Here is a 24,322-nt window from a genome sequence, read left to right as displayed (position 1 = left end):
ACTCCGCACACCGGAGAGTGCCGGTATAGAAAAGAAACGAATCTCCTCCAACTGCAGCGGAAACTACAGAAAAAAATACATAAAAGACACAAGACCCAGACCCCTCCTCACATCAGAACCAGGACCTGATCCACCTGGTTCTAGTCCACCTGATGCTGATCCACCTGGTCCTGGTCCTGGTCCTGGAACAGATTGAATGTGGAGCGAAAACGTGTCCAAACAAAAAAACAGTTTTAAAAAATGTACCAAAACATTTTATTGTATGAAGCTTCAACAGTCACCAGAGAGCACGAGGCATTGATCTTACTCTTTACTGTCATTTTCCCTTTTTCCCATATTTATATGTCTATATATTTATATATAGATATATAAATGTTTAGATTTATATATATAGATATATCTATATATATAGATATATCTATATATATAAATATATGTATATATAGATATGTCTATATATAAATATATGTCTCTATTTATATATATGAATCTCTCTATATATATATATTAATCTATCTCTCTCTCTATATATATATTAATCTATCTCTCTCTCTCTCTATATATATATTAATCTATCTCTCTCTCTCTATATATATATTAATCTATCTCTCTCTCTCTATATATATATATTAATCTATCTATCTCTATAATTATATTAATCTATCTCTCTATATTTATATTAATCTCTCTCTCTATATATTAATCTAGCTATCGCTATATATATATTAATCTCGCTATATATATATATATATATATTAATCTCTATATATATAAATATTAATCTCCCTCTATATATATATTAATCTCTCTCTATATATATATTAATCTATATCGATTAATATCTCTCTATATATATTCTTCTATATATATGTATAAATATATCTCTCTATATATATTTATCTCTCTATATATATATATTCATCTATATCGATTAATATCTCTCTCTATATATTAATCTCTCTATATATATTAATCTATCTTTCTATATATATATATATATATTAATCTATCTCTATTTATATATATTAATATATATATCTCTCTCTCTCTCTATATATATATATATATATATATATTAATGTCTATATAAATATTAATCTCCCTATATATAATCAGATCATCACAGCATATTATCATATTGACAGATTATTGACAGAACTAAAATGTGGACCCCAGGAGGAAGTTAATTTACCTGCATTAAATTTTCAGGTGAGACTGGAGGGAGGAGCCAGGAGTCATGACAACCAACTGAACTGTGTGTGTGTGTGGGTGTGTGTGTGTGTGTGTGTTGAGGCTGGTGCTGACTGGTACATAAACAAACTGCAGCTGCTGAGACACACAAAGAGACCAGTGTCTCTCTAACACCTCCTTCTGCTCCTCCGCTCTCCAGGCAGACAGACGACGGGCAGACAGAGGGCGCTGTAATCTGTAAAGTACACTAATCATGTTATTGATCACAATGACAGGTCGTGTTTGTGCTCTGAACTGACGTCATCAGTGTGTGTGTATGTGTGTATGTGTGTGTAGTGAACACTACGTGTGTTGATGTGCATGTTGTTTATTAGCAGCTCTAATACTTTCGTGACATATAATTTAATGAGTTTTATGAACAAACGAGGAAAACTTTTGTTTTTATTTTGCCGGATACTTAATCAGCCGGACTCTTCCCCTTTAAGAGGACTTTCACCTTTAACTCACCTGACGGACCACACCTGAGCTTCTGAAGAGTTTCACAACAACAACAGAACCACAAGAAGAAAAAGAAGACGAAGGAGAAGGAGAAGAAGAAGAAGAAAAAGAAGAATTAGAAGGAGGAGGAGGCGACGTTCGGATCTTCTCGGTCAGTTTGATTTTCTCGGTCAGTTTCCGTCCGTGTCTGACTCAGTTAGCATACCTTTATGTTAGCATGCTAACACGTTAGCACTGATCTGTTGCTCCTCTAACATTGATAATTGATCAGTTTTTTCTTACCATTGATCAGTAACATCTGCACGGAGGCGATGACATGTTAAAGTCCGCCACACTCCATTGAACTGTTTTTTTAATTAATCTGATGTATATTTTGAATGACGTCACGGCCCCAATGTTTGAATTTGCCTGACGTCACTTGCGGTGGGTGGGGCTATCCCTGAGAACGGATCAGCGGCTGTTCTTTGTTTATTAATATCATTATTATTTATTGACATGAAGGTGAGTCATACAGATTGAATCAAACTTTATTGTCACTGTGCAGAAGAACAAAACATCACAGTTCAATATAATTGATAGAAGCAGAGCATCAGTAGATCATGTGATCAGCTGTCATACAGGCACAGTGTTTACAGTTTTTATTGATTGCTTTGATGCAGCAGTCAACTCAAACTCCACATTTTCAGAACAGTTAACACACAGGCTGAAACAGCGGCACTCATGGTCAGAATGACTCATTTTGTTTGCAAAAGGCTCTAACCGTGCCAAAACATTTCAAATATGCAACAAAAGCTCATTTTGCCTTCAAACAACACAACTTGCAAACAAGTGTACGAGCTCTTCCAATCAGCCATTACACAGTGGACAACAAAATACAAAACACAGCTCTCAGTGTGAATCGGTGCACCAGTGCTTGTCATTGTGACCTGTTACTCTACGCAGCTTTCATGCCATTTGTTGTCAAATGTGCTTTCTTGCAAAGAATTGAATCCAGAATCAGAAATTCTTTGATGCATTTTTTGATTCCATTGATTCTTTTTTTCGAACTGTGGCTGAAAACTGAAATACTGTAAATATTAAACAAAATACATGGAAACCAAAATAAAATCTATTAGAGTAAATAGAAAGAAAATAAGAAAGCTGGTAGTCTCATAGTTCACAGCAAGCATTTTCCTGAACAACTGACCTGTTTTAAAACATAGAAAAGAAGTTAAAGATATAAAATATTACAGTAAAGTATAACAATCTATTACTGTAGAGTATAAGAAATAGCCACTATTGATACTCAGGCTCTTCTGTGTTGACGATGGGGCCACATGGCCTCATCCACATCACATTCATTATCCTCTCTTGCAATGAACCAAGGGAAAAATCTTCTTGCATGCCATCCAACCTTGACATTCCTCTGCACCTGTTTCTCACTCTCATCTGCCTTAGACCTCTTCAATCCATGTTGGCAAAGAACAACACAGCCGCTGCACTTTTTAAGGCCTGCAGACTGATTGCTCATTGAAGATTTGTGTCAAACAGGTGCTTTAGTGATTTCATACTGATGTAGGTAGTTTCTGATAGTTAGGAACAGATGGTTTCTGTTTGCTTACCATAGCTAAAACAATGGAGTTTGGACTGCTTGAATGACATCCGTGTTAACTGTTCTGCAAAAGGGTGGGACAATGTGTCAATCCAATGAGAAAGGGTTAACACATCTGCAAGAGGTGTCTGGTGCTCTGCTGAGACAGTGATGATGAAAACCAAGTGGATCCCAGTTTGTTTAAGCAGGTCAAAGCAATCAATACAAACTGTATTATCAGCAGCACCAATCACAGCACAGCTCACCTGTTAGCTTCACCTCCATTTACAACAAATTCACACATTAACAATTTATATTTTTATCATTTAAACAATTGTTTTAAATGCTGTGTTTTTATGTGACAGCTCAGAAAGTGGTGAGACATGTTCCCCTGTACCTGAGGCCTCCTACTGTCTGTCCTCACCTGTCTGTCCTCACCTGTCTGTCTTCACCTGTCTGTCCTCACCTGTCTGTCTTCACCTGTCTGTCCTCACCTGTGTGTCTTCACCTGTCTGTCTTCACCTGTCTGTCCTCACCTGTCTGTCCTCACCTGTCTGTCTTCACCTGTCTGTCCTCACCTGTCTGTCTTCACCTGTCTGTTTTCACCTGTCTGTCCTCACCTGTGTGTCTTCACCTGTCTGTCTTCACCTGTCTGTCCTCACCTGTCTGTCTTCACCTGTCTGTCCTCACCTGTCTGTTTTCACCTGTCTGTCCTCACCTGTGTGTCTTCACCTGTCTGTCTTCACCTGTCTGTCTTCACCTGTCTGTCCTCACCTGTCTGTCTCCACTGGCTGTTAAGACATGAAAATTGTCATGATTTTGATCTGGTGACATTTTTTACCTGATAAACTAACATTCTATACTGTTCTCTCTGACAGACACACACAGACAGACAACCAGACACAGAGACACACACAGAGACACACACAGAGACACACACAGAGACACACACAGAGACACACACAGAGACAGACAGCCAACAGGAAGCACCAAGATAAAGGACAGCAGGGGGACAAAGGAGAGACGGGCAGAAGGAGAGGACGACGTGGTGAGGTTCGCTATGAAAGAGTCCAGCACCCTGCAGTGGCCTGGAGACAGACAGACGGGAGGGCAGACAGGTGGACAGACAGGTAAAGATGAAAGGGTGAGTGTGAGGTCAGATATTTCTCTTCGGGAGGCGGTGAGTTGGACAGAAAGTGAGAGGGAGCTGATGGCTGAGGGAGAGAGGAGGGGGGGAGGGGCAGGTGACTATGACGGGGCGGGGCTAATGACACACCTGGAGGCTGAGCCCATAGAAAACCACCTGCCAGAGAAAGCAGCTCAGGTGTTCAGCCCAGCAGTGACCGTCCTCCCCTTGCCCTCCTCTCCTAGAGAGGGTGAGGCATTCTGGGAAATGGAGTCAGAAAAGAGCCCCTTCCTGAGTCCCAGAGGAGTGCCACAGGACTACAACCAACATGGCTACCAGCACGAGTGGACCGAGGACCCGCCCCCTGCCACATGTAAATAAACCTGCACACACCTGTACCTGTCCTTTCTCACTGCATTGTAATGGACCCCACCTGAGTTCTCATAATACCGACCCGCCGCTCAGTTTACTTCCAATCTGGCTTGCTGGCCAAAAAAGGTCACACTCTAATATTTCATTGGACTGCTTTAGCTTTGATTACAGCACGCATTCTCTGTGACATTGTTTCGATAAGCTTCTGCAATGCCACAAGATTTATTTCCGTCCAGTGTCGCATTAAGATCTTGTATTGATGATGGAAGAGTCGGACCACTGCGCAAATCCTTGTCCAGCACATCCCAGAGATCCTCAGTGGGGTTCAGATCTGGACTCTGTGGTGGCCAATGTGTGAAAATAATGTCTCCCTGAACCACTCACACCAATCTGAGCCCGATGAATCCTGGCATCGTCATCTTAGAATGTGCCCGTGCCATCAGGGAAGAACAAATCCATTGATGGAAACACCTGCTCATTCAGTATATTCAGGTGCTCATTCAGTATATTCAGGTGGTCATTCAGTATATTCAGGTGCTCATTCAGTATATTCAGGTGCTCATTCAGTATATTCAGGTGCTCATTCAGTATATTCAGGTGGTCTTTCAGTATATTCAGGTGCTCATTCAGTATATTCAGGTGGTCTTTCAGTATATTCAGGTGCTCATTCAGTATATTCAGGTGCTCATTCAGTATATTCAGGTGGTCATTCAGTATATTCAGGTGCTCATTCAGTATATTCAGGTGCTCATTCAGTATATTCAGGTGGTCTTTCAGTATATTCAGGTGGTCTTTCAGTATATTCAGGTGGTCTTTCAGTATATTCAGGTGGTCTTTCAGTATATTCAGGTGGTCTTTCAGTATATTCAGGTGCTCATTCAGTATATTCAGGTGCTCATTCAGTATATTCAGGTGCTCATTCAGTATATTCAGGTGGTCTTTCAGTATATTCAGGTGGTCTTTCAGTATATTCAGGTGGTCAGCTGACCTCATTCTTTGGGCACATAATGTTGCTGAACCTGGACCTGACCAACTGCAGCAACCCCAGATCAGCACTGCCCGTAGTTTCTGCAGTCTCCTTAGATGTTTTCTCTGCTTGATGCATGCTGATGATTTGACCCTTCTCAAACAGACTAACATCTATTCAACGACCACACGATTTGTCTTTCCACATGGTTGTTTAAGAAATGAGAAGCTCCTCATTGCATCAGTTGGGGTTAAATAACTTGCTGCCAGCTGAAAGATAATTGCCCATGCAGTAATTATCCAATAGGAGTAGTAGTCAATGTAGTAAACTTTACAAAGCTCCTTACATTCATACATTTATGAATATAATCAGGAAACAGATATGAACCAAAAACAACGTCTGTAACGTTCTCTGATGATTCTAAACATTAACTACTCTGTATATGTTCAGTGTACAGGTCGACACCAAACTACAAGATGTGTTTATAATGTTTTTATGTGTTTACAGCTGCTAATTAATGTAACGCTGTTACTATGATGATACATGACAGTTAAATATTGAATCTGTCTATAATAACCAGATCCTGACATGTAAATGTGACGGATGAGAGCGTTTTGGGGTGAATGAACTTGACTGGCCTGCACAGAGTCCTGACCTCAACCCGACAGAACACCTTTGGGATGAATTAGAGCGCAGACTGAGAGTCAGGCCTTCCTGTCCAGCATCAGTGTGTGACCTCACAGATGTGCTTCTGGAAGAATGGTCAAAAATGTCCATAAACACTCCTGAACCTTGTGGAAAGCCTTCAGAAGAGTTGAAGCTGTTATAGCTGCAAAGGGACCGACGTCATATTAAACCCTCTGGATTAAGAATGGGATGTCACTTAAGTTCATATGCGAGTCAAAGCAGGTGAGCCAATACTTTTGGCAGCATAGTGTATGTCTGTGTATATATGTGTTATACTCGGCCTTGGGAGCCGAGCCCAACATAAGTAACCAACACCCAACACGGTGTAAGTAAAGAGAAATACAATTTATTACAACAACACAACAGACAGAAAAGGTGCAATTACGTACAGTGACAGGTGCAGTTTATACACAAGTGATGAAGTGTGGCTTCAGGGTGAACAAAACCGATCTAACCTCTGGAGCCCGAAACCTCCTAATGCCTACAGAAAAGAAAAAGAAAAATGCGTATCCTAACTCCCTAACTTAATAAAAAAACAGGAGAAAACAGAAGCAAAGAAAAAGGCAGCTCACTGCTTTCCTAAGCACAAACACACCTGCTCTGCTTTTACCCAGAGCACACACACACTCACACACACTCCTGCACTCAGATCAACAAACACACTCTAACTAAGTCAAACACTGATTTGTCACAGTACAATTTCACAGTTTATGTCGAGGTAGATGCATTCGCAGCAGTGATCCACCCCGTTGTCTGGAATCACCGGCTTTTGTAGTCCCCTCTTCCTGTATTGGCCAATCCCTCGCTGCCCTGCCAGGGATGTGGAGCCAATGAGGCGCAGGAGCCACATGATCTTTGTTGAAGACAGGAGCTCTCACTCTGTATGAAAGAAAACACACACACACACACACACACACACACACACACACACACACACAAAATGCCGACGTGAGCTGTAACATATGTCCATGTGTATATATATGTTGATGGGTGTTGATGCATGAGGAGAACAGATCTTGTTGGTTTTATTGGACGCCATCTTTGCTTCAGATTTCTTCTTCTATAAATCAGAGCAAACAGGAAGTCACTGTCTCTGCAACTTCCTGTTCAGAATGAAGGCTGCTGGGAAATTCTCCTACTTGATGGCAGCTTTTTGGCTCCGCCCCCTGCTGCAGTGCCGTTCCTCTCAAAGAAGCAGATGGACTGTAAGGTCACAGTTTGAGTCAAACATAAGGCCAGTTCAAGATCACGCAGCGCTGCCTAAATCATGATGCATGCTGGTTAAAATGTGTCCACGATGACCTGGATGGGAGTGGTTTCTGCTCCGCATCCGATGTCACATGACCTTAAGTTATCGTGAGAACAAGGCGGCTGCAGAGCAGGTCGAGCAGTTGCTCTCCAGGTACTGCGCGAGTCTAGACCCACCTTCATGACGTCAGGACTTTGCCCTAATTGGCTCTCATCAACGCTGACGTATATGACGTGTGTTTCGATGAATTTCCATATCCATAAGGCCTCTGCCTCTTTTCTACTCAAATATCAAATACTTTCAGATCAGTAGCAGCCGTGTGGCTGCACCTGTGGGATAGTCAACATGAATAAACCTATAAAATCCTTCATGTAACACAACAACCCTGAAAGATGTCGTCAATAAACTGCTCAGTTCTGTCAGCTTGTGGTGATGATGGAGAAGTGGTTAACTGCTGTGTCCAGTGTTATCTGTTCTATCCACTCTTATTAATTAACCCTTTCTGTTCCCGTCACATTAACAATACAAAGAATCATCCTGAGCTGTTCTGTGTGTGATGAGATGGTGCAGCGGGACAAGGCATCTGATTCAGTCATTTGTTCTGATTATTGTATTTCATTCATTCACTGAAATGTATTTAATGGTGATATTACAAGGAAAACAGAACATGAGCATTTACAGTAAGACAACATTTAGGCTCTTCATCTACTCTTGATGAGCTGCTGTGTGACCGTTTGAAGTGAAGCAATTACAAAATATCCAAATTTGAAGTTGTTATTGTGACAAAGCTGTCACATTCTGTTGTCTCTAAATATGAACTGTGTGTGTGTGTGTGTGTGTGTGTGTGTGTATATATATATATATATATATATATATATACATACATACATACATACATACATACATACATACATACATACATACATACATACATACTAATCAGATAAATACATCCTCTGTAAAAGACAGGCTTGACACGGGTCTTGATCTCCGGTCGTCTGCATGCAACACAGCAGCAGTTCCACTGCTCTATTCCCTCAGCCTATATGTTTTGATTGACTACTATTCTGAACATCTCTGAATAATTTCTGAAGGAGATTTATATGAGCAAACGGCCAGCAAAGTTCCCATAGCATCAGGTAAGAAAACTGATCGCAGTCGTTGTTGATTTTCCTCAAACATTAATGGATTTTAATTTCCTCCACTTCTTCCCAGACAAAGAAGGCAAACACCACAAGCTCAGCCAGGTCACGTCACGTCTACGGGAAGAGAGAGTGTCTGACTTGTAGCCCCGCCCCTGCTGTCGCCCGCAGATCTCGCTGCTGCAGTCAGTCAGCAGGAGGTCAACTTGAACGCGCCTATAGAGAACACAATCAACTAAGACAGCCAGTCAGAGCTGAAGGAGGGCGGGTCTTATGAGAACTCAGGTGGAATCCGTAATAACACGTCATCACCTCCTCAACAGATAGCTCCTGTCTGTCTCTGTACCTGTCTGTCTCTGTACCTGTCTGTCTCTGTACCTGTCTGTCTCTCTACCTTTCTATCTCTCTACCTTTCTATCTCTCTACTTGTGTGTCTCTGACCTGTCTCTCTCTCTCTCAGGTGGGCGGGGCTGTCCCAGCAGGGATGTTCTTAAGGTGGGCGTGTCACTGATGACATCAGCGCTCTTCTTCCCCTTCCTGGTGTGGGGGGGGTTTGTCTTCCTGCCGTTCGATGCCCCGCTGCTGGACGGCGCCCCCCTCAGACTTGTCTACACACTGCGCTGCTCTGTGTTCGCCACCGCCCCCATCGTCCTCGGTGAGTACGACACCACCAAAGAAGAAGAGACGCAGCAGCGCCTTGTGTTTCCATGGCTGAGATGTCTCTCACTGCATCATGTCTCCCAACCACCTGTCTTCATTCTCTGTCTGTCTCTCAGGTTGGCTGGTGCTGGGTGTCAGTCGGCTCAGGTATGGTGTGATTCGGCCTCTGTTTGATGACACGGTGAAGGAGGCGGAGCTTCAGGAGGTTTCTGTCCATCAACGCTTTGTCTCCGACTCAACCTCCCTGTTCCTGATCTACTTCCTGCAGCTGGTCGTCATGGCGATATACCTGAGCCAGGAGCAGCTGAAGCTCGTCCCTCTGCTGACCGTCGTCTTCGCCTTCGGGCGGTGAGATTTAAACAAACCTTTAATTAAATCAAAGAGGAACGTTTTAACGTTCTGTCTCCTTTTAAAAAGATGTGTTTGTTTCGTGTCTCCAGGCTGCTTCAAGCCTTTTGAAAGGTGCGTTTGTTTCGTGACACAGGGCTGGTTTAAACTTTTATAGAGGAATGTTTGTTTCGTGTCTCCAGGCCGCTTCAAACATTGAAGACAGTGTGTTTGTTTCGCGACACAGGGCCGGTTTAAACTTTTATAGAGGAGCGTTTGTTTCGTGTCTCCAGGCCAGTTCAAACCTTTAAAAAGGTGCGTTTGTTTTGTGTCTCCAGGCTGGTTTACTGGGTGGCCGCAGCTTTTGGCAGCAGCATCCGTGGGTTTGGTTTCGGCCTCTCCTTCCTGCCGAGTCTTGCCATGATGGCTGCAAACACTTACTTCATCTTCACAGTGGAGGCCGCAGGGTCCATCTTCAGCCTCCCACCTCCTCCTGAGCAGGTGTTGGCTCCACCCGCTGGCAGACAGAGGTTCTGGGGATGACAGCAGATCACTGATCAGTAATCTTTCAGTAGGGATGAAATGCATTTAGTTTGTCAAATGTTTTTGAATTAAAAGTGACTTTTTTTTTTTAAATGTTCTGTTTTATTTTTAAATATTTCAAAAGGTTAAAGAATCAGATCCTTTCTGTACAATATAAAGCTCCGCCCACTCATTTTGTAACCTCACCCACTTTGTTTATAACCCTTCCACTACACCTGCTTTGGTTGTTCTGGGGGGTGGAGTCTCTTTTTGAGGTTGATATTGAACAGTTTTCTTTACTTGGTGTAGACTTCCTCGTCAGTCTGTGTTTGAATTCGTTGTTTTATTTTGTACAATCACTTTTATGATCATTCAACTTTTTATGAAGAACATTCCAAAGTGAAACCATGTTGTTTACTTTTCAACCTTTTACTCTCCTGAAGACTTTGACCTTATTTTTGAATATAAATAAAATAAACATTCCTGTGTGATAATTCTGTTTTATGTTCTTTTCTTTGGAAACAAACATTTTTTTTTAATATAATTTAACACTGACAAAAAATGTAATTATCAGTAATTATTAATTAGGCTGTCTATTATTGATTATTGGTATTGCTAAGGGTTCAGTCAGTGTTGAAGACTGACTATAGCTGCGTTCAGTCACATGAAGTTGTTGCTGTGTTTCCAGTTGAACCGGTCGAACTGACAGTCGACACCAAACAAAATGACACCTGAACACAGGAAGTACTGATAGTCTAATTTCAAAATAAAACCAAGTTTAAGCGTTTGATGAGTTTTAATATCAAAGTCTCTGATCTGAAAACGTTTTTGTGAATAATTTACCTATCTCTATAGCAATAATGCTCATTTATTTTCAATGAAAGTGTTTTTGTGAAACATCATCATTTTGATGAGTCAAACAAAAAAGAGCTAATAAGAGGAAGTTACAATACAGGTGAGAAAATTAAAAACAGGTGAGAGTTTCAAACTGGGACCAGTTTAACTTTCATTTAATTTCCTGTCTTCTGTGTGAATAATCACTTAAAATATCACTTAAGTTAAGTCAAACAGTGGGCTGAGCTGCAGGTTTTAAATATTAAACAGGTTTTAAATATTAAAGAGTTTTAGAACGTGTTGTTTAGTGATGAACTGAACTCAGATCAGGTTATTTAATCAAATCATTGTTCAAGTCTGACATGAAAAAATGTGAATTGTCTTTGAACAGGATGAAAAATGATATTGAATCTTACTTAAACAGCTAACACAGGACAATCTCTTTTAACTTGACTTTTATTTTGAAGGCTCAGGTGAGGTGCCTGTAGATAGGCTCAGCCAACAGACACTCTGTGTTTGTCAGAGATGTTTGTTGACTTCAGTCTTCACCGGTTGAAGGAGGTTCTGAACTGATGAAAACTGTTTGTTTCTACAGATTCAACACCTTTGAACCGATTTTTAAAAGTTGAACTTGAGGTTTTTGTGAATGGAGTCTCTGCCTGTGAGGAGGAAGTCGTGTCTGCTGCGGCTCAGAGAAAACTGTCCATTCAGGAAGCTCCGCAGACAAACATACGGTCAGTTCATTCAGTTTTGATTCAACTCTAACAAGCTGTCTGTTGAGGAACAGATTAAAACATTCCAACTGATTCTGAACCGAACAAACTGAGTTTAGCTGAAGTTTAATGTTCAGAGTTTAACACAGAAACAGAAGAAAGTAAAATGTTGAACCAGAATCTGATTAAAAAATTAACTGAGGCAAAAACACAAAAGTTTCAAATTAAAATTAAAATCTTTACAACAAAAACATTTAATGAAAATAAATCAGATCGACAACAAGGACCAGAACCTCACGGAAAGTCAGACCACCACAGACGATCACAGATGATCACAGACCACCACAGACCATCACAGACCACCACAGACCATCACAGACCACTACACACCATCACAGACCACTACACACCATCACAGACCACCACAGACCACCACAGACCACTACAGACCACCACAGACCACTACAGACCACCACACACCATCACAGACCACTACACACCATCACAGACCATCACAGACCACTACACACCATCACAGACCATCACAGACCACCACAGACCACCACAGACCATCACAGACCACCACAGACCACCACACACCATCACAGACCACTACAGACCACCACACACCATCACAGACCACTACACACCATCACAGACCATCACAGACCACCACAGACCATCACAGACCACCACAGACCACCACACACCATCACAGACCACTACACACCATCACAGACCACCACAGACCACCACAGACCATCACAGACCACCACACACCATCACAGACCACCACAGACCACCACAGACCACCACAGATGATCACAGACCACCATAGACCACCACACACCATCACAGACCGCCACAGACCGCCATAGACCACCACACACCATCACAGACCACCACAGATGATCACAGACCATCACAGACCGCCACAGACCACCACAGACCACTAAGACCGCCACAGACCACTACAGACCACCACAGACCATCACAGACCACCAAGACCGCCACAGACCGCCATAGACCACCACACACCATCACAGACCACCACAGATGATCACAGACCATCACAGACCACTACAGACCACCACAGACCACTACAGACCACCACAGACCATCACAGACCACCGAGACCGCCACAGACCATCACAGACCACCAGATGTAACAAGTCATCCAAGGTCAAAACTGATGACACCTCCTCCTCTGACAGGTGACCACACCTCCTCCTACTATAGGCACGTTCAAGTTGACCTCCTGCTGCCTGACTGCAGCAGCGAGATCTGCGGGCGACAGCAGGGGCGGGGCTACAAACGCTGCTATGAAGTCGGACACTCTCTCTTCCCGTAGACGTGACGTGACCTGGCTGAGCTTGCGGTGTTTGCCTTCTTTGTCTGGGAAGAAGTGGAGGAAATTGAAATTCCATTAATGTTTGATTACAATCAACAACGACTGCGATCGGTTTTCTTACCTGATGCTATGGGAACTTTGCTGGCCGTTTGCTCATATAAATCTCCTTCAGAAATTATTCAGAGATGTTCAGAATAGTAGTCAATCAAAACATATAGGCTGAGGGAATAGAGCAGTGGAACTGCTGCTGTGTTGCATGCAGACGACCGGAGATCAAGACCCGTGTCAAGCCTGTCTTTTACAGAGGATGTATTTATCTGATTAGTTTGTATGTATGTATGTATGTATGTATGTATGTATGTATGTGTATATATAAATATATATATATAAATATATATATATATATATATATATATATATATATATATATATATATACATACATATTTGGAAAGTTCATATTTAGAGACAACAGAATGTGACAGCTTTGTCACAATAACAACTTCAAATTTGGATACTTTGTAATTGCTTCACTTCAAACGGTCACACAGTGACTCATCAAGAGTAGATGAAGAGCCTAAATGTTGTCTTACTGTAAATGATCATGTTCTGTTTTCCTTGTAATATCACCATTAAATACATTTGAACTTTGTCTATCTGGTACATTATAGTAAGTCTTGCCTAATAACAATACAATAAATTACAACAGTTATTCATTATTATGATGAAAACTGTGCTTAGGTGCATCATGATTAAATCACAGCTGAGGGGAATTTGCTGACTACATTTAACAAATAAGCATAACTATAGACTCATAAGATGATGCATTTTCTCATAGCAACATTTGTCACAATGAATGAAATACATTTCAGTGAATGAATGAAATACAATAATCAGAACAAATGACTGAATCAGATGCCTTGTCCCGCTGCACCATCTCATCACACACAGAACAGCTCAGGATGATTCTTTGTATTGTTAATGTGACGGGAACAGAAAGGGTTCATTAATAAGAGTGGATAGAACAGATAACACTGGACACAGCAGTTAACCACTTCTCCATCATCACCACAAGCTGACAGAACTGAGCAGTTTATTGACGACATCTTTCAGGGTTGTTGCGTTACATGAAGGATTTTATAGGTTTATTCATGGTGACTATCCCACAGGTGCAGCCACACGGCTGCTACTGATCTGAAAGTATTTGATATTTGAGTAGAAAAGAGGCAGAGGCCTTATGGATATGGAAATTCATCGAAACACACGTCATATACGTCAGCGTAGATGAGAGCCAATTAGGGCAAAGTCCTGACGTCATGAAGGTGGGTCTAGACTCGCGCAGTACCTGGAGAGCAACTGCGCGAATGCTCTGCAGCCGCCTTGTTCTCACGATAACTTAAGGTCATGTGACATCGGATGCGGAGCAGAAACCACTCCCATCCAGGTCATCGTGGACACATTTTAACCAGCATGCATCATGATTTAGGCAGCGCTGCGTGATCTTGAACTCGCCTTATGACAGGTGACCACTAGCTGAGTGTCGATGCCATGTCACTCAGTGACATGGCATCGACACGTCAGGCTGACCTTTGACTTTTCATCACTTCCACGCTTGTGAACAGATGTGTCAGCAGCAACCTCCTCTCCCATTGGCTCATATTGGGATAACATAGACCTACCCACCAGCAACCAGCCAACCAGCACAGTCTACTCAGAGCCCCTCCCTCCTCTCTCCAGTTGCCAGAGGGTCTGTTCTCCAAACCAATCAGAGGCAGCTGCAGGTGAGTGTTGTCTCAGTGATGTCAAATAAAACCAGAACATGTTGAACTGAAATGATTTTGTTTCTGATGTCAGATGTTTACATGGAGGAGGATCCTCCTGCTGCAGAGAACCAGCAGAACCCACAGAACCAGCAGCTGGAGAACAGAGCTGAAGACAGTATGGGTGAGACAGATGTGTCCTTCCTGTAGTCTGGTATTAGAAACCTGTGTAAATGGTGAAGCTGCTTCTTAGCCTGTTAGCTTACAGCCGTCACACATGAAATTGTTTTAATTTTTTTTTTTAATTTTACACACTATTTGTAATCCTGCAAGAAAATGTTTTCCTTTTTTCAGTGTAGAGGTGGGTGGGTTAGAGATATGAGTGAAGGGGCTGCCACACTCATGCTACGGCACTCAACAAGCAGTGTTGGCGGACGGTGCCTTGCTCAAGGGCACCTTGACTACTAGTGCACATTATACTTTTTTGGTCCCTGAACTGGCGACCTTCAAGTCCCCAAGCCAAGTCCCTATGGACTAAGCTATTGTCACCCCATCTTCTCCCTTTAATAACTGTTTGACTCTTTGATTCGCATTTCTTTCGATTTAAGACATCGACTGAGTCAAAGGGGCTACAAGTAGAATTAATCCAAATATTTCGACAGTCCACAATCACAGCAATATGAATATAGAAAATGTGTTACTACACACTGCTGTCCAAACATTTATTATGACCAATTTTAGTCGTCAGCTTAAACTAATTCAACAGATTTCAGCTTTTCATGCTGTTCTGTATGTGGTTTGACCAAATCGAGTTGCTGTACCTAACTGTCCAAGATGGCAGCCGTACTCGTGCATGCCCCAATCACATCACAGACATGCGCCATAGTATCTGTGCTGTAGTTGCTGCGGTAGTTGACCAATTGTAGTTTCTGGGCTCTCTTCCTCAAAGGTGTCGGCGTGTAGTTTGATGACAAAAGAATTCTGCGGAGGCAAGGCTGGGTGGAATGATAGAGCAATCTTTATTGAAACAGTTCTTCAAGCCAGCGTCCGAATTCAGAGTTCAGAGAGTGCGGCCGCCCTCTGGAGTTCTCATGGCGAAGGTAATGCCAAACGGCTTGCCCTCTGCTCTATCAGAAGTCCTATCAAACCCTCGATCTTAGGAGATCTACCAAATCGCCACCCTCCGATTCTCTACTCGTGGGATCCCTCTTAAAGTCCCTTGGGCTGTACCTGCCTACTTCTAATTGGTCACTGTGGTGGGCTGAGGGTCCATCTGTCCAATCAACTAGGAAAGGAGGTGGTCCATCTCTCTGCTCATCTCCCATAAATGACTAAATCTGTTACTGTCACTCCTTGGGTCTTGCACTCCAAAATTAACTAAATGATCTCTCTATCCTTTCCTGGAGATGTACATGTTTAGATATCTTCCTCCATCTGACATAGGAGTCAGGCTCAGTTTTAGTCCTATAGTAGCCTTGTCTCCTGCTAACCTGCAAACCTGCTAAGCTGTGAGCCCCGTACTGTCTACATACCCTAACTCACACAAGAAGGAACAGGTTAAATTTAAAGGGTTAGGGGATTGGGTTAGGGTTAGGATTAGGGTTAGTTGAATTAAAGGCCCCAAATGTGTTGCAGTCCGGATACCTCACAATCACACATTAAACTGAAGAACACTTGATGTGATTGGCTGTGAGAAAAACACAAAGTCTTTATTTAAACAAAACCAACTGAATGAACAAATCTTTGGACTGGACATGTTCTACTCAGTTCTGAGAAAAGACACCTCCTACAGTAAGGAGGCGTCCTTACTGTAGGAGGTGTTCTAACTGAAGGAGGCGTCCTAACTGCAGGAGGCGTCCTTACTGCAGGAGGCGTCCTAACTGCAGGAGGCGTCCTCACTGTAGGAGGCGTTCTAACTGAAGGAGGCGTCCTAACTGCAGGAGGCGTCCTCACTGAAGGAGGCATCCTCACTGTAGGAGGCGTTCTAACTGAAGGAGGCGTCCTAACTGCAGGTGCGTGCTAACTGCAGGAGGCGTCCTCACTGTAGGAGGCGTCCTAACTGCAGGAGGCGTCCTCACTGCAGGAGGCGTCCTCACTGTAGGAGGCGTCCTAACTGCAGGAGGCGTCCTCACTGTAGGAGGCGTCCTAACTGCAGGAGGCGTCCTCACTGCAGGAGGCGTCCTCACTGCAGGAGGCGTCCTCACTGCAGGAGGCGTCCTCACTGCAGGAGGCGTCCTCACTGAAGGAGGCGTCCTCACTGTAGGAGTCGTCCTCACTGCAGGAGGCGTCCTCACTGCAGGAGGCGTCTTCACTGTAGGAGGCGTCCTAACTGCAGGAGGCGTCCTCACTGCAGGAGGCGTCCTCACTGCAGGAGGCGTCCTCACTGCAGGAGGCGTCCTAACTGAAGGAGGCGTCCTCACTGCAGGAGGCGTCCTAACTAAAGGAGGCGTCCTCACTGTAGGAGTCGTCCTCACTGCAGGAGGCGTCCTCACTGCAGGAGGCGTCCTCACTGCAGGAGGCGTCCTAACTGCAGGAGGCGTCCTCACTGCAGGAGGCGTCCTCACTGCAGGAGGCGTCCTCACTGCAGGAGGCGTCCTAACTGAAGGAGGCGTCCTCACTGTAGGAGTCGTCCTAACTGAAGGAGGCGTCCTCACTGCAGGAGGCGTCCTCACTGTAGGAGTCGTCCTAACTGAAGGAGGCGTCCTCACTGCAGGAGGCGTCCTAACTGAAGGAGGCGTCCTCACTGCAGGAGGCGTCCTCACTGCAGGAGGCGTCCTAACTGCAGGAGGCGTCCTCACTGCAGGAGGCGTCCTCACTGCAGGAGGCGTCCTAACTGAAGGAGGTGTCCTAACTGCAGGAGGCGTCCTCACTGCAGGAGGCGTCCTAACTGCAGGAGGCGTCCTCACTGCAGGAGGCGTCCTCACTGCAGGAGGCGTCCTAACTGAAGGAGGCGTCCTCACTGTAGGAGTCGTCCTAACTGAAGGAGGCGTCCTCACTGCAGGAGGCGACCTTACTGCAGGAGGCGTCCTTACTGCAGGAGGCCCTTACTGCAGGAGGCGTCCTTACTCTAGGAGGCGTCCTTTCTGCAGAAGGTGTCCTCACTGCAGGAGGCGTAATAACTGCAGGAGGCGTCCTAACTGAAGGAGGCGTCCTCACTGTAGGAGGCGTTCTAACTGAAGGAGACTTCCTAACTGCAGGAGGCGTCCTAACTGAAGGAGGCGTCCTCACTGTAGGAGGCGTTCTAACTGAAGGAGACTTCCTAACTGCAGGAGGCGTCTTTACTGTAGGAGGCGTCCTAACTGAAGGAGACGTCCTAACTGCAGGAGGCGTTCTAACTGCAGGAGGCGTCCTCACTGCAGGAGGCGTCCTTACTGCAGGAGGCCCTTACTGCAGGAGGCGTCTTCACTGAAGGAGGCGTCCTTACTGCAGGAGGCCCTTACTGCAGGAGGCGTCCTTACTCTAGGAGGCGTCCTTACTGCAGGAGGTGTCCTCACTGCAGGAGGCGTGCTAACTGCAGAAGGCGTCCTTACTGTAGGAGGTGTCCTCACTGTAGGAGGCGTCCTCACTGAAGGAGACTTCCTAACTGCAGGAGGCGTCCTCACTGCAGGAGACGTCCTAACTGCAGGAGGCGTCCTAACTGCAGGAGGCGTCCTCACTGCAGGAGACGTCCTAACTGCAGGAGGCGTCCTAACTGCAGGAGGCGTCCTCACTGCAGGAGGCGTCCTAACTGAAGGAGACGTCCTAACTGCAGGAGGCGTCCTAACTGAAGGAGACGTCCTAACTGCAGGAGGCGTCCTCACTGCAGGAGGCGTCCTCACTGCAGGAGGCGTTCTAACTGAAGGAGGCGTCCTCACTGAAGGAGGCGTCCTTACTGCAGGAGGCCCTTACTGCAGGAGGCGTCCTTACTCTAGGAGGCGTCCTTACTGCAGGAGGTGTCCTCACTGCAGGAGGCGTGCTAACTGCAGAAGGCGTCCTTACTGTAGGAGGCGTCCTCACTGCAGGAGGCGTCCTCACTGTAGGAGGCGTCCTCACTGAAGGAGACGTCCTAACTGCAGGAGGCGTCCTTACTCTAGGAGGTGTCCTTACTGCAGGAGGCGTCCTTACTCTAGGAGGCGTCCTTTCTGCAGAAGGTGTCCTTACTCTAGGAGGCGTCCTAACTGCAGGAGGCGTAATAACTGCAGGAGGCGTCCTCACTGTAGGAGGCGTTCTAACTGAAGGAGGCGTCCTAACTGCAGGAGGCGTCCTAACTGAAGGAGGCGTCCTCACTGTAGGAGGCGTTCTAACTGAAGGAGGCGTCCTAACTGCAGGAGGCGTCCTAACTGAAGGAGGCGTCCTCACTGTAGGAGGCGTTCTAACTGAAGGAGGCGTCCTAACTGCAGGAGGCGTCCTCACTGTAGGAGGCGTTCTAACTGAAGGAGGCGTCCTAACTGCAGGAGGCGTCCTAACTGAAGGAGGCGTCCTCACTGTAGGAGGCGTTCTAACTGAAGGAGGCGTCCTAACTGAAGGAGGCGTCCTAACTGCAGGAGGCGTCCTAACTGAAGGAGGCGTCCTCACTGTAGGAGGCGTTCTAACTGAAGGAGACTTCCTAACTGCAGGAGGCGTCTTTACTGTAGGAGGCGTCCTAACTGAAGGAGACGTCCTAACTGCAGGAGGCGTTCTAACTGCAGGAGGCGTCCTCACTGCAGGAGGCGTCCTTACTGCAGGAGGCCCTTACTGCAGGAGGCGTCTTCACTGAAGGAGGCGTCCTTACTGCAGGAGGCCCTTACTGCAGGAGGCGTCCTTACTCTAGGAGGCGTCCTTACTGCAGGAGGTGTCCTCACTGCAGGAGGCGTGCTAACTGCAGAAGGCGTCCTCACTGCAGGAGACGTCCTAACTGCAGGAGGCGTCCTAACTGCAGGAGGCGTCCTCACTGAAGGAGACGTCCTAACTGCAGGAGGCGTCCTTACTGCAGGAGACGTCCTAACTGAAGGAGACTTCCTAACTGCAGGAGGCGTCCTCACTGCAGGAGGCGTCCTCACTGAAGGAGACGTCCTAACTGCAGGAGGCGTCCTTACTGCAGGAGACGTCCTAACTGAAGGAGACTTCCTTACTGTAGGAGGCGTCCTCACTGTAGGAGGCGTCCTCACTGAAGGAGACGTCCTAACTGCAGGAGGCGTCCTTACTGCAGGAGACGTCCTAACTGAAGGAGACTTCCTAACTGCAGGAGGCGTCCTCACTGCAGGAGACGTCCTAACTGCAGGAGGCGTCCTAACTGCAGGAGGCGTCCTCACTGCAGGAGACGTCCTAACTGCAGGAGGCGTCCTAACTGCAGGAGGCGTCCTCACTGAAGGAGACGTCCTAATTGCAGGAGGCGTCCTCACTGCAGGAGGCGTCCTAACTGAAGGAGACGTCCTAACTGCAGGAGGCGTCCTAACTGAAGGAGACGTCCTAACTGCAGGAGGCGTCCTCACTGCAGGAGGCGTCCTCACTGCAGGAGGCGTCCTCACTGCAGGAGGCGTCCTCACTGAAGGAGGCGTCCTAACTGCAGGAGGCGTCCTCACTGTAGGAGGCGTTCTAACTGAAGGAGGCGTCCTAACTGCAGGAGGCGTCCTAACTGAAGGAGGCGTCCTCACTGCAGGAGGCGTCCTAACTGCAGGAGGCGTCCTCACTGTAGGAGGCGTTCTAACTGAAGGAGGCGTCGTAACTGCAGGAGGCGTCCTAACTGAAGGAGGCGTCCTCACTGCAGATGGCGTCCTAACTGAAGGAGGCGTCGTAACTGCAGGAGGCGTCCTAACTGCAGGAGGCGTCCTCACTGCAGGAGGCGTCCTAACTGAAGGAGGCGTCGTAACTGCAGGGGGCCTCATTTGTCCCTTTTAAAAATCACTTCTTCATTTTCTACACCAACTTTTTACTTCCTGTTTCAGATCTGGACGATGACGTTGACCCAGAAACTGGAGAAAGAGCACAGGGATGACCCCATCCACCACCTGTCAATCACTGGAGACCCGCCCATCTCCTGTCAATCACAGCGACCCTGCTGAGAACCCGTCAATCACAGCAGTTATTTCTAAAATTCAGGCCATTTAAATTTTATATAAACTTTATTTGTATCTGTGTAAAGTGTCTTTTCTTTAGATCATCAATCAGCTGATGATCAGTTGTCATATTATTGAATACTGAACATCGTTCTGAGGTTGTCGTGGACAATAAAGTTGGAGTGAAAGCTTAAATAGTTTGGTGTCTCCTGGTGTGTTTTAAATGTAAACTGTCATCAGAACAACAACAAACACCTGTGTTTGATGTCAGAAGGTAAATCTAAACTCAAATCAAATCAAAAACTCGAGTTAGTCGAGTTTTGCAACAAACAGGAAACAAATGATGTTGATGGTTTATTGAAAAATGTCATACTCAGATTTTTAGCAGCTGCAGCGTCGTTTTCATTCCACGTTTCATCATGGAAATGTGTGGTCCCGGAGACACCTGAGGGGTGTACTGTGAAGCCAGTTTAGTGGGTTAGCAGGTATGTTGAGTCTAAAGCCAGGCTTCCCTGAACTACAAAGGTGGCTCTCTTTTAACCCGGCTAGATCACCACGGTAACTTATGCTTAGCTCATAACCTGGTCCCGACCAGGTTCCGTTCAGAGTTTCAGCTTAAAATCGGCTATAAAAGCGCCGCTGTTTCACTGTGTAACTCATTCGGAGATGGCGTCACCATTCATTGAGAACCCGGTGGACCTGGGAGCAAGAATAATTCGGGCAGCACTACGACGTGAGCGGCTTCTTCGAGATCGCGCTGATCCGCTGGCATTTCCTGATGAAATTCTCTATGAGCGATATAGATTTTCAGCCGAGGGAATACGGAACATTTGCTCACTTATTGAGCCGAGTGTCAGGAATGCCACTGGAAGAAGCTGTGCGCTCACTGTCGGGCAAACTGTTTGTGTACCTTCGTTTTTTCACCACGGGAACCTTCTTACATTCAGTTGGTGATGCAGAAAATCTGAGCAAGAACACACACTGACAAAATGATGGGGCAGCTTGGCTACATACCACTCTGAATGATGTTTTTGTATTTGGCTCTAACTTGCTGCCATGTCCGACTGCTGCTTCCACATCTTAATAAAATGCAATATGAAATATTAATTAGGCCAACCTAGTATTTATTTGTCACAGATAATGAGTAAAGTTAATTATTTCTTTGATGTGTCCATGAATAAACTGATGAACTGATCAATGTTTCACCCGTTGTAGGGCAGTGTACGCCAAAACACAAATCTTACAGGCTGGAGCTGTTTTCACTGTCAGAAAGCTCTTTGTTGTCATTGTACAGGGACAGTAGCTACATTTGCTTGTTCATCCCGACACAGTGATACAAAAAACACTGAACATTTATAGCCTACGCACACTCAGCCTCGCTTTCAATAAAACACACACGCGCATTCTATAACTGAGATCAGTAAAATGTGAAAACAATATAGACATCATTCAAAAATGAAAACAGATAGTTGTTGCTTCAGTGTATTTATTTTTTAAATGGATGAGGGTTAATATGTAAAAGTTGCACAATGTTGAGCTTTCAGAAATGAAAACACTAAGGGCTTAATATAATATTGATCATAATATTAATCATTGTTAACTTACGCATTTACACGGTCAGCAGTTTTCTGCCAGCAGCCCTCCCTCGCTCTGTTGGCGGCGACAGTGTTACTCTTCGCGGTGATTGTGTCCTTAAATTCTTCATAGCCCTGCATTATAAGAAGCTGTTCTTCTTCAGTAAAATATGTGGCCCGGGATCGATCCATTTTCGCACGGAAGTAGAATAATATGACGTCAGACGCCCCCTTTTATGTGAACGCGCGCAGAGCACAAAGCAGAGAACCGGACTTGACAAAGTAAGTTGATAACCACCGTCGCAGTACCGTTTAACTCTGATTGGGGACTCGGGGCTTTGTTGAGCTGCATCATGAGCACAAAGCCTGGCTATGTTGAGCCCCCTTCACAGTACAGGCCTCAGGTGTAACAGGTATCAGGTAGAATCATTGAGCTATACAGGTTTAAATTGGTCTGATCGGGCCCACACAGCCTCCAAGCAGGCCACGTTGATGACTCACGACTGTATCCAACCTTCAGCACCCATCTTCTGCCTAATGAGTCAATACTTACGCATGTCTGAGAGAAAGAGGTTTATAAAGTCAGTGTGTTCCGATCTCAGGTCTTCCGTAGCTTCTGACTGAATCTCTTTAGTTTCTCTTGGCCTTTTCTTCTTGAAACGTCTGCTGTGTTTTACCCTGAATTTCCACTAGATACGTGTCCACTGCGTTACAGCTGCGATTCGGTTTTGCTCTGCCGTCCGGCAATCTCCACCGGTTGCGTTTTGAGTCCGCTACGGTGCAGTACAGTCAACAGCTGGCGTCGCGAGGCCGAGGAGTTCCCGCGATACTCACATGATCACTCGCAACCGCAGTTACAGGTCTGTGTTGTAAAAACAACACGAACTGTTCCCGACCGAAGGATCAGCAGAAGAGCTTGTGTTTGTCTCTTTTTTTAGATTTGTGTGCTGGTGTCAACACGGAGTGTTTTATTTTGAAAAGTAACCAGATGTTATATTGTTGTTTCCGTGCTTGACTTCCTGTCTGCTCGGTGCTAAATTCAGCTGAATTGCTGCGTAGTGTTACGGCATCTGCCAGAAATAGAAGTCCTGCGTATCTGCTGCAGCACAGCGGACCTGCTGGGGATTAACACATAGACTAAAGTGAAACCATGCAGCGGAGACGTAGCCAGTGGAAACTGGCCGTTACTGTTCCACCTGCTCACTGTCTGCTGGTTCAGGAGTGTTTGTAACTGAATTAACTGAACCACTTTGTTAGCATTGATTCTTCAATACCGACCGGATCGGGACAAGAGTGCCATTGTTTTGAGACTCACCATCAAGCAGGCAGACCAGCTGTGAACACCAACGTGATGCAATAATGGCAAAAGAGTGAAAACAGATTTGAATGAAGAAAACAGTTTTATTGTAAAAAAACAAAACAAGAAAAAAACTAAATTTTTACAAAAACATTAATTGATCTTAATTTTCATATTTACAGTTTTTTTCATTCACAGGAAACATCTGTCACATTTACTGAATTCTTTCACAATAAAAATCAATCAATATTTACACAAACTTTTTGCTGCTCTTCTGATTGGTTAACGTCATGCTACAGTTTTTCTGACCACTTAATATCAGTCTTCTTCCTCATTGGCTGCCGGTGTCTCGGTGGGCGGAGCCTCATCCTCAGAGCTGGTCTGACGAGCCGCAGTCCGAAATAAACGCATCAAATCACGAAACCGGCGAGATACCTGGAGATACAAGGAAAGGTTACTGATACAGAGC

The 24,322-nt window shown here is 45.1% G+C and overlaps 2 protein-coding genes and 1 long non-coding RNA gene across 5 annotated transcripts in view; 1 reads left to right on the top strand and 2 right to left on the bottom strand.

The window, feature by feature from the left end:
- Positions 1–1,405: 1,405 nt before the first annotated feature.
- LOC115582380 (transmembrane protein 79-like) lies at positions 1,406–10,805 on the top strand. Of its 2 annotated transcripts, none has more exons than XM_030418340.1 (5): positions 1,406–1,840; positions 4,138–4,758; positions 9,263–9,457; positions 9,579–9,810; positions 10,128–10,805. In XM_030418340.1, the coding sequence occupies exons 2-5, from the start codon at positions 4,320–4,322 to the stop codon at positions 10,330–10,332; spliced, it is 1,071 nt and encodes a 356-aa protein (XP_030274200.1). In that variant the 5' UTR covers positions 1,406–1,840; positions 4,138–4,319; the 3' UTR covers positions 10,333–10,805. The 2 variants fall into 2 exon arrangements, with proteins under 2 accessions (XP_030274200.1, XP_030274199.1); XM_030418339.1 differs by having other exon boundaries at positions 1,406–1,858.
- On the bottom strand, positions 6,742–9,366 carry LOC115582381 (uncharacterized). Its single transcript, XR_003984163.1, has 2 exons — positions 9,244–9,366; positions 6,742–7,290 (listed from the first exon to the last, which is right to left on the bottom strand). It is a non-coding gene; the product is annotated as an uncharacterized LOC115582381 (long non-coding RNA).
- Positions 10,806–23,937: 13,132 nt separating the features above from the next.
- LOC115581740 (GON-4-like protein) overlaps positions 23,938–24,322 on the bottom strand; it is a 38,623-nt gene continuing 38,238 nt past the window's right edge. For both annotated transcript variants that reach the window (XR_003984059.1, XM_030417060.1), the window contains exon 29: positions 23,938–24,288. Coding sequence is in view for 1 of the 2 variants with exons in the window: in XM_030417060.1 (XP_030272920.1) it covers positions 24,172–24,288 (117 nt within the window). In the remaining variant the exon portion in view is untranslated. The remainder of the gene's footprint in view (positions 24,289–24,322) is intronic.

The sequence above is a fragment of the Sparus aurata genome, chromosome 5 (genome assembly GCF_900880675.1).
Source record: "Sparus aurata chromosome 5, fSpaAur1.1, whole genome shotgun sequence".
NCBI classification, from domain to species: domain Eukaryota; kingdom Metazoa; phylum Chordata; class Actinopteri; order Spariformes; family Sparidae; genus Sparus; species Sparus aurata.
The sequence above is the reverse complement of the archived record's forward strand: the minus strand, read 5'-3'. Positions and strand labels throughout refer to the sequence as shown.

What these genes read in the sequence shown, in the direction of transcription:
- LOC115582380 (XM_030418340.1), top strand. Translation starts at nt 4,320, where the DNA reads ATGAAAGAGTCCAGCACCCTGCAGTGGCCTGGAGACAGACAGACGGGA. An exon ending in GGACCCGCCCCCTGCCACAT is followed by an intron (nt 4,759 to 9,262) that starts GTAAATAAACCT and finishes TCTCTCTCTCAG; the next exon opens with GTGGGCGGGGCTGTCCCAGC. An exon ending in CACCGCCCCCATCGTCCTCG is followed by an intron (nt 9,458 to 9,578) that starts GTGAGTACGACA and finishes TCTGTCTCTCAG; the next exon opens with GTTGGCTGGTGCTGGGTGTC.